Source organism: Drosophila virilis, chromosome X, assembly GCF_030788295.1.
Source record: "Drosophila virilis strain 15010-1051.87 chromosome X, Dvir_AGI_RSII-ME, whole genome shotgun sequence".
Lineage (NCBI taxonomy): Eukaryota > Metazoa > Arthropoda > Insecta > Diptera > Drosophilidae > Drosophila > Drosophila virilis.
This window is the reverse complement of record NC_091543.1, coordinates 5,677,970-5,691,814: the sequence shown is the minus strand read 5'-3', so window position 1 is coordinate 5,691,814 and position 13,845 is coordinate 5,677,970. Positions and strand designations below refer to the sequence as shown.

The following is a 13,845-nucleotide window of genomic DNA, read 5'->3' as shown; positions in this document are numbered from 1 at the left end:
CACATATATATATATATAGTATATATCGTATCGTATGTTCGAGAATGTCGTCGAGATGATATCAATATGAAAGCAACAATTGAAAAAAAAAACTATATATATATATATAATGTGTGCGAATATATAATAGTATACATAGATATATGTATGTATAATGAATATATGTATGCATGCATGTATGTGTGTGTGTGTGTGTGTGTGTGTGTAAAGTATTAGTTACTAAAAGTTCGCCAAACAAAAAAAAGGAAAAATTGCAAATCGAAACTACATAAAACAAAAGAGAAAGATTAGAAGTGGCCGCTGAAGTGTTCATTCGAATCGTGTTGAATGAATCAAATGAGTGGAATCAAATACAAAGTGAATCACAAATCGATGTACATCAATATTATCAAATAAAATATTTACGAGCTCAGCGCAAATTATGACAAATTCAAATAGCTCAATAAAATCACATGAGAATACAAGATTTTGAAGATTTTGAATGAGAGCTCTATAAATAAAATGATCATTCGAATTAGCTACAATTTACAAATGAATCTTTATGCTAACGAAATTCAGAACAATTCAAAATACAATCACATGATATGCATTACAAAAATAAAATGAATCCAACACAAAGTTATGCAATTGATTCGAATGCTTTGAATGAGACATGACTGTATGAGTAATGAGTGCAAGAAATAATGAGTTAACGCTGTTATGAATCAAAAAACTAATTCAAATAAAATCACAAAAAAATAAAGCATTCACTAAAACCAATGCCATAAACATTCGAATGATTTGAATGGAAAGCGTATCAGTTTTCTTGCTACACTAAATGATTCAAAAATTGTTTTGAATACAATACAGATTCACATGAGAAGGGCCCTTTAACTAAATACTCTCGAGTCATATGCTATGGCTGATGAATACAAAACTAAACTGAACTGAGATGCGTGTTAAATTCGATGCAATGGAATTGAGAAACATTTAACATTTGAGAATTTTGGCACAGCTTAACACTTAAACGCTTAGTTATGCTACATTATAAGATACTAACTAATACTAGTAGGTGTCTTTAGATTGTGGAAACTTCTAGTGTGGCAATACAGTGGAGCGTATTAACTATGGCCTTATAGACAATATATATATATATATTTATATATATATGTGTGTGTATAAACGATTTCTAAATACAATACAGAATACAATACATTCGTTTTTTGTATGCATTTGCTTAACGACTACAAATGGAAGAACAGTTCCGTCTTATTAAATGAAGAATTGTAAATGGAAATTGCATTTGCAGTTGTTGTTTAGGGTTCGAGCAGCTCGAACGCTGGCGGACACATACAATGTATACACGAATCAAAAAAAAAAAAATAATAATAAAATAAAAATAAAAATTACATTAAATTAAAACGAAAACGAAAACTCAAATAAAATTGCACACACATTGAGATTTTTGTTCTTAAAAAGGACTTGGAAGCGAGAGAATCTATGAATTAAGTCGGCAGCAGGTAGGTGGTAATTAATTCAATCCGTAACGCCCAGATGCACCAGCTGCTGCATGGTGCGCTGCAAGTAGGTGGGATCCGGGAACATATTGAACTGTGTCTTATGATCGACGCTATTCCAAATGACCACATCCTCGCGGCCGGTGGTCACCGAACGTCCAATCGAGAACAGCAAACGTCGATCGAAGGCGATCTTCAGGAAGCGCAACACCTTGCGCCCCAGCGGACAGTCTGGCAAATAGCAGATGCGCGGAAATCCAACGGCAAAGAAGGCGCGTCCCGGATGCGGATGCTCAGCGGTCTGCAGGCCCGACGCAATGCTGCAAGCGACAACGACAGAGATAGAGAGCGAGAGCGAGAGAGCGAGAGAGATGGAGGTTAGAGCGGGATGATGCACGTTTTTAGGGCCTGCCTACTCACTCGTATACAATCTGTATGGTGTTCTGGCCCTCGTGGCCGGGCAAGCTTTTGCTTATGATGCTCCAGGACATGGTGCCAATGGGCTGGTTGCCCACCTTTTCGCCATAGACAATGCCACAAACGGGACACTCAATGAATAGGTTTTGCTGCAAGTGTAAGATCAAGAGATTTGGCATAATTTAAAGCGAGTTAGAACGATTTAAAATACAACATTTGAACTTTGCCCTTTCCCCTTTGGCAGCCAGCCTCAGCTTTGGCCACAATCTTGTATAATCACCTTATTTAGCTCGTTCTGCTGTGCTATGATCATGCCATTGAGGCACTGCAGATGCATCAAATGCTGGCAGCGACTCAGCGATATGGCTGGATTCTGGGCCGAGTGCACCAGCTCCTCCATGCACATGGGGCAGGGCTGTGCGTTGGGCCACAGCGGTGGCTCAACGACCTTCACGAAGCGCGATATCATGTCACTGGCCGGGTCCACGCCCACAATCGAACCAGCGATTGATTGTTGCTGCTGTTGTTGTTGCTGTTGCTGTTGCTGCTGTTGCTGCTGCTGCTGCTGCTGCTGTTGCTGCTGCTGCTGCTGATGATGATGCGGCATGGGCAGTGGCGGCGGCACCGGCGCCCGTTCGCCCAGCGACGATGGCGGCAGCGATGGCACAAACACCTCATCACTGCCCAGCGAACAGTCGAGCAGATCGTTCACAGATATGGCAAAATTGCGGCTGCGCAGGCTCTCCTTGCTTTCATGGCTGAGATATGTGGAGACGGTATCCACGCTTGGCCGCCGGCGATGCGACTTGACGCTGTTCGTGTCCGTATCCGAGGCACGCGTGCGCGAACGCGAACGATGCGAGCCCATGCGGCTGCTGCGCTGCGACTGCAGTGATCCCTCCGAGCAGCGGCTATGATGGCTGTTCATCGAGGAGGTTAGCATGTTTTTGCTGCTGTGCGAAAAGTGCGCCTGATGCTGGTGCTGATGCTGATGCTGCATCAAGTGCAGCGTTGATCCGACCACATTCGAGGCACAGCTGCTGACCGCTGTTGCCGTCGCCAGATGATTGCCGCCGCAGTTGCTGCTGCTGTGGCTGCTGCTGCTGTTGCTGTTGCTGTGCTTGGTGCTGCTGCCAAATATGTTCAGATTGTTGAGTATCTGTCGCAGATTTGTTGTCGAAATCTCGCTGTGCTTTTTGTGCGGCTTGCGCTGTTGTTGTGCATGTGAATGTTGCTGCAGTTGCTGCTGATGTTGGTGTTGCTGCTGTTGCTGCTTCTGCTGATGATGTCCATTGCTCACGGGCATGGGCAACGGATGCTGCTGGCGATGCATTGGCGGCAGCATGGCGCCCATTTTGGGCAGCGTATTGTTGCGCTGCTGCTGCTGCTGCTGCAGCTGATGATGATGATTGGCCGCGTAATCGTGCCCGTTGCCCTTCAGCTGGAGCGCCTGCTGCGGCGTCAGCTTGACCAGCGGATAGGGCGCCTGCTGTGTGCGGCGTATGCCGCGCAATGGACCGCTCGGCTGGCGCATTTGCGTTAAATTGCAAAAGTTAATGGTATAGGGCAGGCTGATGTTCGTGTGGCACAGATCCAAGGTTTGTTCGCCCTGCAATCGAAATGGAATATTGTTTAGCAATTGATGTGTTACAGCTTGGCCATTCCAGCTGCGAGTACTTACACGCGCCCACGCATCCTCAATGATGCACTGCACATGCATGTTGTATGGCCGCCAATCGCAATTGCTGTCCGCACTGCCGCCGGACCATTCCCATTTGGTGCCCTTGCCCGCCGGACTGCTGGGCGCATAGAGCATGCGCCGCACGCCGATTGTCATTAAGCCCGCCTCCGATTCGGTGTCCGACTCCTGGGTCATGGTGCGCACATTGACATAGTATTGCTCCAGGCTGGGATCGGCATCGCTGAGCATGACCCGCGTCAATTTCTTGACATGCGCACGCTCCAAATGCTGTGAAACGGCCGGCGAATAGGGCAACCATTTGCCGCCGCGCGACTCAAACTCCCAGACGCAAACGGCGTGCGTGTGATTGATGCCTGCTCCTACGCCTCCGCCAGCTCCACATCCACCTCCACCAACGCCGCCGCCGCCAGCAGCAGCGCCACCACCAGCCCCGTTGCTGGCCATATTTTGTGATATTTAGCACTCACTTCATTTTCTTTTCATTTAACTATTGTTGTTGTTGTTTTCATTATTTCATGATTTTATTAGCGTTTTGTTTATGGTTTTCGTTTTTATTCACGTTCTCGTTCACTGTTTATGCATTCAAATTCGGCTGCGATCGTTGCTGACACTGCGACGAAGATGGAACACAAAATAAACAAAGAAATTAAAAATGGTGGCCCTGCCTGGGCAGGGGAGGTGTGCATTGCAGCACCATGTCAATCAGTACCTTTTGCTGCACTTTTGGTTTTGTTCAAATGCACCACTTGCACAGCACAATAACGAAAACCAAATTTCAGTTCGACTTTAATTAATTTATATGCAAATTTTAACATTTGGGCGCAAGCGCAAATGGTAATGCAACAGGTAGAATAAATTATAGTTGTTGAAGTGTGCACGTATTTCACTGCACAATATATAAATTCTAGTAGTTTTAGCAGTAGATTTTGGTATTTTTATACTTAACGCCTACGGTCACATTGCTGTGAATGTATCGAAAATTGACATATCGAATGCCATGGCATGCAACTCTGTGTGCGCCACCTATTGGCCGATGCGTATAAACTTTAGATAAATGACATATCGAGCGCCATGGCATGCAACACTGCGTGCGCCATCTACTGGCCGATGGGTGTAAACTATAGATAAATGCAACCCTGTTTCTGGCAAATGTCAACTTTGACAAGCAGGCAACTTCCGCCGCTCACGCCATTCCTTTACCTTTCTGACGGGCAGACGTAAAGCTGGTCTTTTTAAACGACCTGCAAAATAATCTGCTTTTTTTGTTAGCATCGTTAAATAAAACTGTGTGAAAATGGTTGTTAAGAAGGTAAACAATGCTACCCAACCAAATAAACCAAACATTTCAAGTGCCAAACGTATCGTGCCGTGAATTATTTCGATTAACACCATTTTTTTTATGCAATTTTTTTTGTGTTTTGTTTTGTGTTTGTGCCCCCATACAAGTGTACCCAATATGCACATATACCAACTAAATATATATGTCATATGGCCGTGTTATATTAAACTGAATCAATTTCATGCATGTTACAGCCCAGGCCAAAGAAGAAGCCAGTGACCAAGAAGGTGGCCCCAGCCCCATTGGCTGTGAAGAAGCCCGTGGTCAAGAAAGTTGTCAACCAGCTCTTCGAGAAGCGTCCCAAGAACTTTGGCATTGGTAAGTGCTTTCATCTATGGCTTATGCCTAGAATTCTAGTCACATTAATTAACTTCAATTGATGCAGGCCAAAATGTTCAGCCCAAACGTGATTTGTCGCGTTTTGTGCGCTGGCCCAAATACATTCGCGTTCAGCGCCAAAAGGCTGTGCTGCAGAAGCGTCTGAAGGTGCCGCCACCAATTAACCAGTTCAGCCAGACCCTGGACAAGACGACAGCCGTCAAGCTATTCAAGCTGCTGGAGAAATATCGTCCAGAGTCGCCGCTGGCCAAGAAGCAGCGCCTAAAGAAACTGGCCGAGGCCAAGGCCAAGGGCAAGGAAGTGGAGCCCAAGAAGAAGCCCAGCTTCGTTTCGGCCGGCACCAATACCGTCACCAAGCTCATCGAGCAGAAGAAAGCCCAGCTGGTTGTCATCGCTCACGATGTCGATCCTCTAGAGGTAAACGCTTTTTTCATCCATTGTTAAACCCATCTCTAGCCCAACACGTTGCGCTTATTCCATGATGTTAATTGAATTTCTTCAACTGAAACGTTTATTCAGACGTTGTCTGTGGTAAATTGACAGCTGAGAGTTTGTTTGCAACAAAAACCTGACCCCCCTGACCCCGTCTCGCCCCAAAGAGGAGCACGTGTTGCGGTTGACTTGAGAGCAAAGGCTTAACGTTTGTGATCTTTCTTGCAGTTGGTGCTCTTCCTGCCCGCCTTGTGCCGCAAAATGGGCGTTCCATATTGCATTGTGAAGGGCAAGGCACGTTTGGGACGTCTGGTGCGCCGCAAGACCTGCACCGCACTGGCCCTGACCACCGTTGAGAACAACGACAAGGCCAACTTTGGCAAGGTGCTGGAGGCTGTTAAGACCAACTTCAATGAGCGCCACGAGGAGATCCGTCGTCACTGGGGCGGTGGTATTCTCGGCTCGAAGAGTTTGGCTCGCATCGCCAAGCTGGAGCGTGCCAAGGCTCGTGAATTGGCCCAGAAGCAGGGTTAGGTTTTAGCCAGATGCGCGCAGCAACTATTGTATGCCTAAAAGCAAATGGACGTCGATTCAAGTAGAGAGTTGATCCCATACAACAACAACAACAACAACAAATAAACATTTAAGTGTACAATTTTTAACTATTTTTTTTCTCTAGATTGTATATTCAGAGTGCTAGTGCCGCTTGAACGGGCCAAGTCCTTGCTTGGCCCATTCAATAAACTTATAAGTCATTTATTTCTTTGCAATTTTTTGTTATTGCCAAAAGACAAAATCTAAACAGGCCCCCGGCAAACGAATTTCAATTTTCATGTCATTTAAGTGTTGTAAAATTATGCAAGCGTGCCAAATGTTTAACAGTGCCTTTTTGAGTCTAACATTGCATTAGACAGCTGCTGTTAAGCACTTGAATTCCAGTTGCAAAGTTTTGTAAATTTCCTAGATGTATGATTTCAAATGAATTTGCAATTTGAACAAGTGTAAACTAAACTGTAAAGGCTTGCATAATTAAGTTTCTTGGCTGGTGGCCACAGGCACGAATGTATGTTAAATTTGCAGCAATACGCTTAACAGTATGTTTGTTAACTTAACATGGATTAAGCTGTTGCTGTTAAATGCGCGCCTAGATTCAAATGTATTAATTTGTGTTGCACTGTTTAAAGTTAGATTTTTAGTTTGTTTTATTTGAAACTTATTTTGAATATGCAACATAAACAAGTAAATCAATAGTGCCAGCTTGAATAGTTACGTTATAGTCTTAATATTATCATATCTTGGAGCGTTCCGCTTTGACTGCACGCAATTTGATGCTCTGGATGGCCTCATTCAAGATGCTGAGCACCATGTCGACCTTCTCCAATGTGGCATTCTCGCCCATCAGGCCAATACGAAACACATGCTCCACAGTGGGACCCAGGCCGCCGCTAATTTCCAGATTATATCTGCAAAATCGAAATTGAAAGAATATGATTCACATTATGTCAAAGAGACGCGAGTATCAGGTGACGCACTTGCGCATCGCATAATCGGCGACCTTCTTCCAGTCGACGCCAAAGGGCACCTTAATCGTATTGACCGTGGGCAGGCGATCCGGCTCGTGCTGCACAAACATCTCCAGGCCCAGCTCCTCAATGCCCAGCTGGAGGCGATTCGAGCACTCCTGATGCCGCTGCACCACCTTCTTCAGACCCATCGCACAGAAGTGGGCCAGTGCCTCGCGCAGGCCGTACAACAGTGTCGAGGATATTGTGTGATGATAGCTGCGTGGCGTTCCATAGCAGCCCCAATATTGCCCGATCAACAGTATATCGAAATAGTAGACCTTCGGCTTGGACTTGCGTTGCCTGATGTGGGTCAGAGCGCGTTTGCTGAACGAGATGGGCGTCAGGCCGGCCGGGCCGCCCAACGATTTCTGTGAGCCCGTATATGCCACATCCACCTTCCACTCGTCCATCAGGAAATGGGTGCCGCCCAAGGAGGCCACCACGTCCACGACCAAGAAGCAATCGTGCAGCCGGCACAGTTCACCAATTTCGCTAATGTGCCGCTGCAGGATGCCCGTCGAGGAGTCGCCCTGCGTTACGAAAAACACGCGCGGCTTGTGTGTGTCGAACGCGAAGCGTATCTCTTCCAAGGTGAGAGCACGCCCAAAGCTGGCCTCCACGTAGCGGACATCGGCGCCATAGCGTCGCGCCATATCGGCCGCCCGATGGCCCCAGACACCGGTGATGCCCATCAGAACGACATCGTCGTCCTCGATCAGATTGCACAGAGCCGCCTCCATGCCGCTGTGCCCGGCACCGCTAATGCACATTGTGGCATCGTTCAGCGTCTGGAATATGTACTTGATGCCCTCCTTCACCTCGTCCATGATCTGTGGAGCAGCGCCAGAGCAAGTCACCATTTTATTGGAGCAAGTGAGCATTTCATTAGACCAAGTCAGCATTTCATTAGAGCAAGTCAGCATTTCATTGGACCAAAGCAAATGGACATAAAATGGGCACAATTCATGGCGAATAATATCCAAAGGGGTAAGTCCAGTCAATACTATTTTATTCGAATCTAAGCTCAAAATATACCCAAAATAGTAGGAAAGGGAACTTTCCCAATAGTGATTCTTACTTAAATTTCCCTTACGAAAATTGAAACCTTATTAAATATACTATATTTTAAGCTAGATCGAATAAGCTTGATGAATACGGTCTGACTTCCAACTGTAGCATAAAGACCAAGTAACCCTTATTTTCAATAGATATAGGGTATAATAGTCGACATAATCCAAGACTTCCAAGTGATTGCCACAGCATTAATGTCCCTTTCCACTCTAAACTGCAACTTAACATAGCATTAACATGACTGTTAAAGTAGACTGTTAGATATGTTAGGTTAAGGAGAAACAGAGCCCAATGGCGATTTACAGGGAACGTAAAAAATGCTCAGCACGCATGTGGGAAATATTCAGAGCTATTTGTAAGTAGAAAATTATAGTATATGGACAAACCTGCAGGCATTCCGGATGCATATGTCCGAGCACCGGATTGCTCATTGCCTCCAGCACACGCTGCGAGCAATTTGATGGACCCGGGCCCATCAGGGTCTTGCTGGGCACAAAGAGTGCCCGCTTTAGTACAAGTGGGGGTGGCACCTCCATTTCTCAGTCTGTTTGTTTTTTGTTTTTGTTTTTTTTGTGTACACTTTGAATTGAATTGAAATTTTCCACAATTTAAAGGCTTTATGTAACTGCAAAAGCGACGCTTATCACGGCAACCTAACTAAATAATATAAGTAGAATATGCTCTCTGGATGTTTCGCTCTGAAATCTGAAGATCTAACTGAAACGCTTTGACTGCAGCTCGTGCGGCTTTATAGCTGGGCGAGCGCACAGCGCTTCTTATCTATTCAAATAGCGCTAATGAACGCACTTGAATAAGTGGTAAGAAATAAACAAAATACAGAAAAATGCTCAATTAAAAGATGAGCGCGCACTCTCTCTCTCTCTCTCTCCCTCTTTCTCTCTGCCTGTCTTATCAAGATGGGATGCCTACCGACCCCTGCCGCCAAGCCGACCGCTCGGGCTTCTTAATGCGTCGTTGGTGCGAATTCTTTGACCATATATCAATGACAGCCATCCAAAGGTTATGAGCGTGGCGTCATGGTGAAATTCGTCGAGGCTGAGTCGGCGTTGTCTGCATGGACCCTGGCTACAGTGGCCACCCAGCACGGCGACCCCAATTGTTTTGCCAGCTCATCGGCTGATACAAGCGTTAGATAGTGCAATAGGCTGTTTACATGTTCGATTGTAAGCTCGTATGCACATTTGATAAGAACTTGTGCATATAGACATGTTATTTATAGCTGGGCATCAATTAAACACGGTAAGCCGGAAGTGCATGCCATCAAGGGGTTCATGTGTCAAGGCATGTTTTTTTACTGGCTATAAAATAGTAATTGCAAGCGTTCCGCTTGTTAACAAACAATATATTGAAAGCTGTGCATTTGCGCGCATTTCAATTTGAACAAATTTGAATTTGAATTTCGTTGGCAGTGCTGTAAATCTTCGAATAAGTAACTGCCAACAGCTGGCTATTGCTTTACAGCACTGTCAGATTTACAGTGTACGTTTCAACGGATACTTTAATTCAATAACAGCGCACTGTTAAGTTCAAATTTTGATGGGCAGTGTTGTAAATTGCTCTGGCTTAAGAGCTCTGCTGCTGGTGTTGCCAGATTTTCGAGAGACTCTGCAATACACGTGCGAATCGTAAACAAAATGCATTTTTTGTAATTTCACAACGTTTTGCATTGGTTAATAACAAAAATGTCGCGTATTATTGTCAAACAGCTGCCCAAGCAGGTAAGTGTATTACTCCAAATTGTGACAATTCGGTGCTAAACAGTTGACCAACTCAGATAAGTGAGGATAAGCTGCGCAACATCTTCGGCACGAAGGGCACCATCACAGATCTGCAGCTAAAATACACACCCGATGGCAAATTCCGGCAATTCTGCTTTGTGGGCTACAGCAGCGAGGCGGAGGCACAGGCGGCCATCAAACACTTCAACAATACCTGCATACAGACGAGCCGTGTGCGCGTGGAGCCATGTGCAGCGCTGGGCAGCGAGGAGAAGCCGCAATCCTGGAGCAAATATGCCAAGGATAGCAAAAAGAACCAAGACAAGCTGAGGGCAGAACAGCCAGCGTCTGAGACAGCAGACCAAAAGAAGGCGAAAAAGAAGCCAAACAAAGTCGATGAAATTCTGGGCAAGCACAAGGATGATCCAGAATTTCAAGAGTTTCTCCAGGCGCACGACAAGACGCGCACGCTCTGGGCCAACGATGCGGGCCTAGCTGGCGCCCAGTCCGCCGAGGAGGCAAGCGACGATGAGACTGAAGCGCCGGCACGTGATGACAGCGGCGTGGATGCAGACAATCACGACGACGACGACGAGGAGGAGGCACCAGAAGATGAGACTGACGAGCAGCAGGCAGAAAAGCTGGCGGAGAAGCCCATCAGCGATATGGAGTACATGAAATCCCTAATGGCCGGCAAAACAGATGCCAAGCCAAAGGCCAAGACGCAAACGAAGCCGGACAAAAGCAATCTGGAACTGTTCACCATCAAAATCCACAATGTGCCGTACAATACCAAGCGCCAGGACATCATCAAGTTCTTCAAGCCGCTCAAGCCGTATTCGGTGCGTCTGCCCGGCAAGGTGCATGGCTTTTGCTATGTGGGCTTCAAGACCGAGCGCGACATGGCCAAGGGCATGATCAAGAACAAGAGCTTTATCAAGGGCAAGCAGGTGTTCTTCTCGGACTTTACGGCAAAGAATAAAGTAACGAAAGCGGAGAAAAGCGGCAAACCCGTAGATGCAGCCGACCAAGAGGCGGCAGCGGGCGGCAATGCCAAGTGGAAGCAGCAACAGGATAGCTTGCGCAGCGAGGAGAACATATCCGATTCGGGTCGCATATTCTTTCGCAATTTGGCCTACACCACCACCGAGGAGGAGCTGCAGCAGCTGTTTGAGCCATTCGGACCCGTTGTCGAGGTTAATCTGCCCGTGGATAAGGTGACCAGGCAGATCAAGGGCTTTGGCACGGTTACATTCATGATGCCGGAGCATGCACTCAAAGCATTTAATGCGCTCGATGGCACCACCTTCCATGGTCGCCTGCTGCACCTGCTGCCCGGCAAGGAGCTGGATAAGCCCGCGGAAGAGACGAACGAGGAGCTCGAGTCGGGTCTGTCGTTTAAGCAGAAGAAGGCGCTCAAGCTGAAGCAGAATGCCCAGAAGCCCATTGGCTGGAACACGCTCTTTATGGGCGCCAATGCCGTTGCCGAGCTGCTGGCCAAACAGTTCAAGACCAGCAAGGCGCATATTCTGGACACCGACGAGGGTGGCAGCAGCGCTGCCGTGCGACTCGCGCTCGGCGAAACGCAGATTGTCATCGAAATGAAAAAGTTTCTCGAGGAGGAGGGCGTGCGTCTCAGCGCCTTCGATGAGCCCGCCCAGAAGCGCTCGAAAACTGTGCTGCTGGTCAAGAATCTGCCCGCTGGCACCGAAGCAACCGATCTGGCGTCCATCTTCAGTAAATTTGGTCCCATCGGACGCATTGTGCTGCCGCCCAGCGGCGTCACCGCGCTCATCGAGTACTGTGAGCCGTCGGAGGCGCGACAGGCGTTCAAGAAGTTGGCCTACAGCAAGTTCAAGAATGTGCCGCTCTATCTGGAATGGGCGCCGGAGAACACGTTCACCAAGACCTTAAGCGGCGAGGCCATCATACCCAAAACCGAGCCTGCTGTGGAGAAGGAGGAGGAAGAGGAGGAGAAGCCCGAGTTGAAGATAGTGGAGCCGCTTAAGACGGATGCCGTGGCGGAGGATGCGGATGATGAGCCGGAACCGAATACGACCATATTTCTGCGTAATCTCAACTTCAAGACCGTGCAGGAGACGGTGCTCGAACATTTCCGGCAATTGGGCACTGTGCACACCGTTGAGATAGCCAAGCGCAAGGATCCACAGAATCCGCGACAGCTCAATTCCCTCGGCTATGGCTTTATACAGTTCAAAAAGGCGTCTGTTGCCGCACAGGCGCTCAAGGACATGCAGCTAACCCAAATCGATGGCAATCTGGTCGAGCTAAAGCGCAGTGATCGCGTCCTCAAGTGAGTTACCAGCTAGAGATTGGATCTAAATGGAGATTGGATTCATGTTGTATTTGCTTCTTTCGACAGAACACAGGACGATGGAGCACGCCGTCGCCAGGTGGCACAAAAGAAACAGACTGGCACCAAGATTCTGGTGCGCAATATACCCTTCCAGGCGCATTATCGCGAGGTGCGCGATATATTCAAGTGGGTGCACACGCCTCGAATCCAAACCAAATGGCCCATCAACTAAATATTTGAAACCTTCTACCTTCACACAGGGCCTTTGGCGAACTGACTTCGCTGCGCTTGCCCAAGAAGATGACGCCCGGCGAGGATGCGCATCGTGGCTTTGGTTTTGTCGACTTCACCACAAAGGCGGATGCGAAGCGGGCATTTGATGCGCTCAGCGCCAGCACCCATTTGTATGGACGCCGTCTGGTGCTCGAGTGGGCCTCCAATGAGGATCAACAGGATGTGGACGAGCTGCGCAAACGCACGGCCGCCAAATTCGATGGCAATCAAATGGCCAACGAGGCCAAGCGCAGCAGGCGCGCCTTCTTCGATGTCGATAGCCACGTTCAGCAGCCGCCCGAAAACGAAGAAGATGAATAAACTATCTAGCCATTTAGGATGTTAAATACCTTTATAATGTGTACATCAAATAGATATGTGTGTAAATGTGTATATAACTCTTAAAAGATATCTCTTTTAAGCTCGATCAGTTTCTCGTGAAATGCAACTTTTGAAAAATCAAAAGCAATTTTATATGCTTTTCTGCCCAACTCCAATGGGTTCAGGGTATCAAAACCTAGGCAAATAATGTCTATTCTATTCTATCCTGGAAATTGCAGAAAGCTCGAGCCCTTGGAGAGGGTATTCATATTATGTCTCGAAATGTGTAACGCACAGAAGTAGACATCTCCGATCCCATTCTTGATCCGTATCAACAGCCGAGTCAATATAGCCATGTTAGTCTGTCTGTTTCGATGCGAACTAGTCTCTCAGTTGTAAATTGCAAGTAAAAAGGCTATCCTTCATCCTACATATGTCGAAATTTCCCACTCGCATAACTCAGTCAAAGCTCATCCGATTTCAACGAGGTTTGGCTCTCTGTTCATGGTTTGGCCTCTAGTTCAATTTGACATCTAAATCTGGCAACATTATTTATGGTCGAAATTCATGTAAAAATGTTACCTCCAAATATCCTACATATGTTAGATGTAGATCAAAATTTCCCCACGCCCATAACTCGGTCAAAACTGAACCGATTTTCATTATGTTCAGTTTTATGTTAACGGTTTGCCCTCTCAATTAATTTGATATCTTAACCTAATATAATTTTGGTTCAAAATTCCAATACAATATGCCTGTTTTATCCATTGAAAATGGCTAAAAAACAAAGGGTCTTAGAACAAACACGCAAATGTTTCTAAATAGAATATACTT

The 13,845-nt window shown here is 46.7% G+C and overlaps 4 protein-coding genes across 5 annotated transcripts; 2 read left to right on the top strand and 2 right to left on the bottom strand.

The window, feature by feature from the left end:
* Positions 1-1,423: 1,423 nt before the first annotated feature.
* dx (deltex E3 ubiquitin ligase) lies at positions 1,424-4,496 on the bottom strand. 2 transcript variants are annotated; one of them, XM_032440419.2, is made up of 5 exons: positions 4,325-4,496; positions 3,595-4,225; positions 2,194-3,522; positions 1,917-2,062; positions 1,424-1,816 (listed from the first exon to the last, which is right to left on the bottom strand). In XM_032440419.2, exons 2-5 carry the CDS (start codon positions 4,057-4,059, stop codon positions 1,516-1,518), a joined length of 2,241 nt encoding a protein of 746 aa, XP_032296310.1. In that variant the 5' UTR covers positions 4,060-4,225; positions 4,325-4,496; the 3' UTR covers positions 1,424-1,515. The 2 variants fall into 2 exon arrangements, with proteins under 2 accessions (XP_032296310.1, XP_032296305.1); XM_032440414.2 differs by having other exon boundaries at positions 3,595-4,496.
* A 269-nt stretch (positions 4,497-4,765) lies between these two features.
* On the top strand, positions 4,766-6,387 carry RpL7A (ribosomal protein L7A). Its single transcript, XM_002056779.4, has 4 exons — positions 4,766-4,924; positions 5,149-5,272; positions 5,340-5,710; positions 5,954-6,387. The coding sequence occupies exons 1-4, from the start codon at positions 4,910-4,912 to the stop codon at positions 6,257-6,259; spliced, it is 816 nt and encodes a 271-aa protein (XP_002056815.1). The 5' UTR covers positions 4,766-4,909; the 3' UTR covers positions 6,260-6,387.
* Positions 6,388-6,902: 515 nt separating this feature from the next.
* On the bottom strand, positions 6,903-9,076 carry Agxt (Alanine-glyoxylate aminotransferase). The gene is made up of 3 exons (XM_002056778.4): positions 8,748-9,076; positions 7,258-8,120; positions 6,903-7,188 (listed from the first exon to the last, which is right to left on the bottom strand). Exons 1-3 carry the CDS (start codon positions 8,895-8,897, stop codon positions 7,014-7,016), a joined length of 1,188 nt encoding a protein of 395 aa, XP_002056814.1. The 5' UTR covers positions 8,898-9,076; the 3' UTR covers positions 6,903-7,013.
* An 867-nt stretch (positions 9,077-9,943) lies between these two features.
* LOC6633414 (probable RNA-binding protein 19) lies at positions 9,944-13,153 on the top strand. The gene is made up of 4 exons (XM_002056777.4): positions 9,944-10,100; positions 10,157-12,414; positions 12,484-12,603; positions 12,678-13,153. Exons 1-4 carry the CDS (start codon positions 10,065-10,067, stop codon positions 13,009-13,011), a joined length of 2,748 nt encoding a protein of 915 aa, XP_002056813.1. The 5' UTR covers positions 9,944-10,064; the 3' UTR covers positions 13,012-13,153.
* Positions 13,154-13,845: the final 692 nt, after the last annotated feature.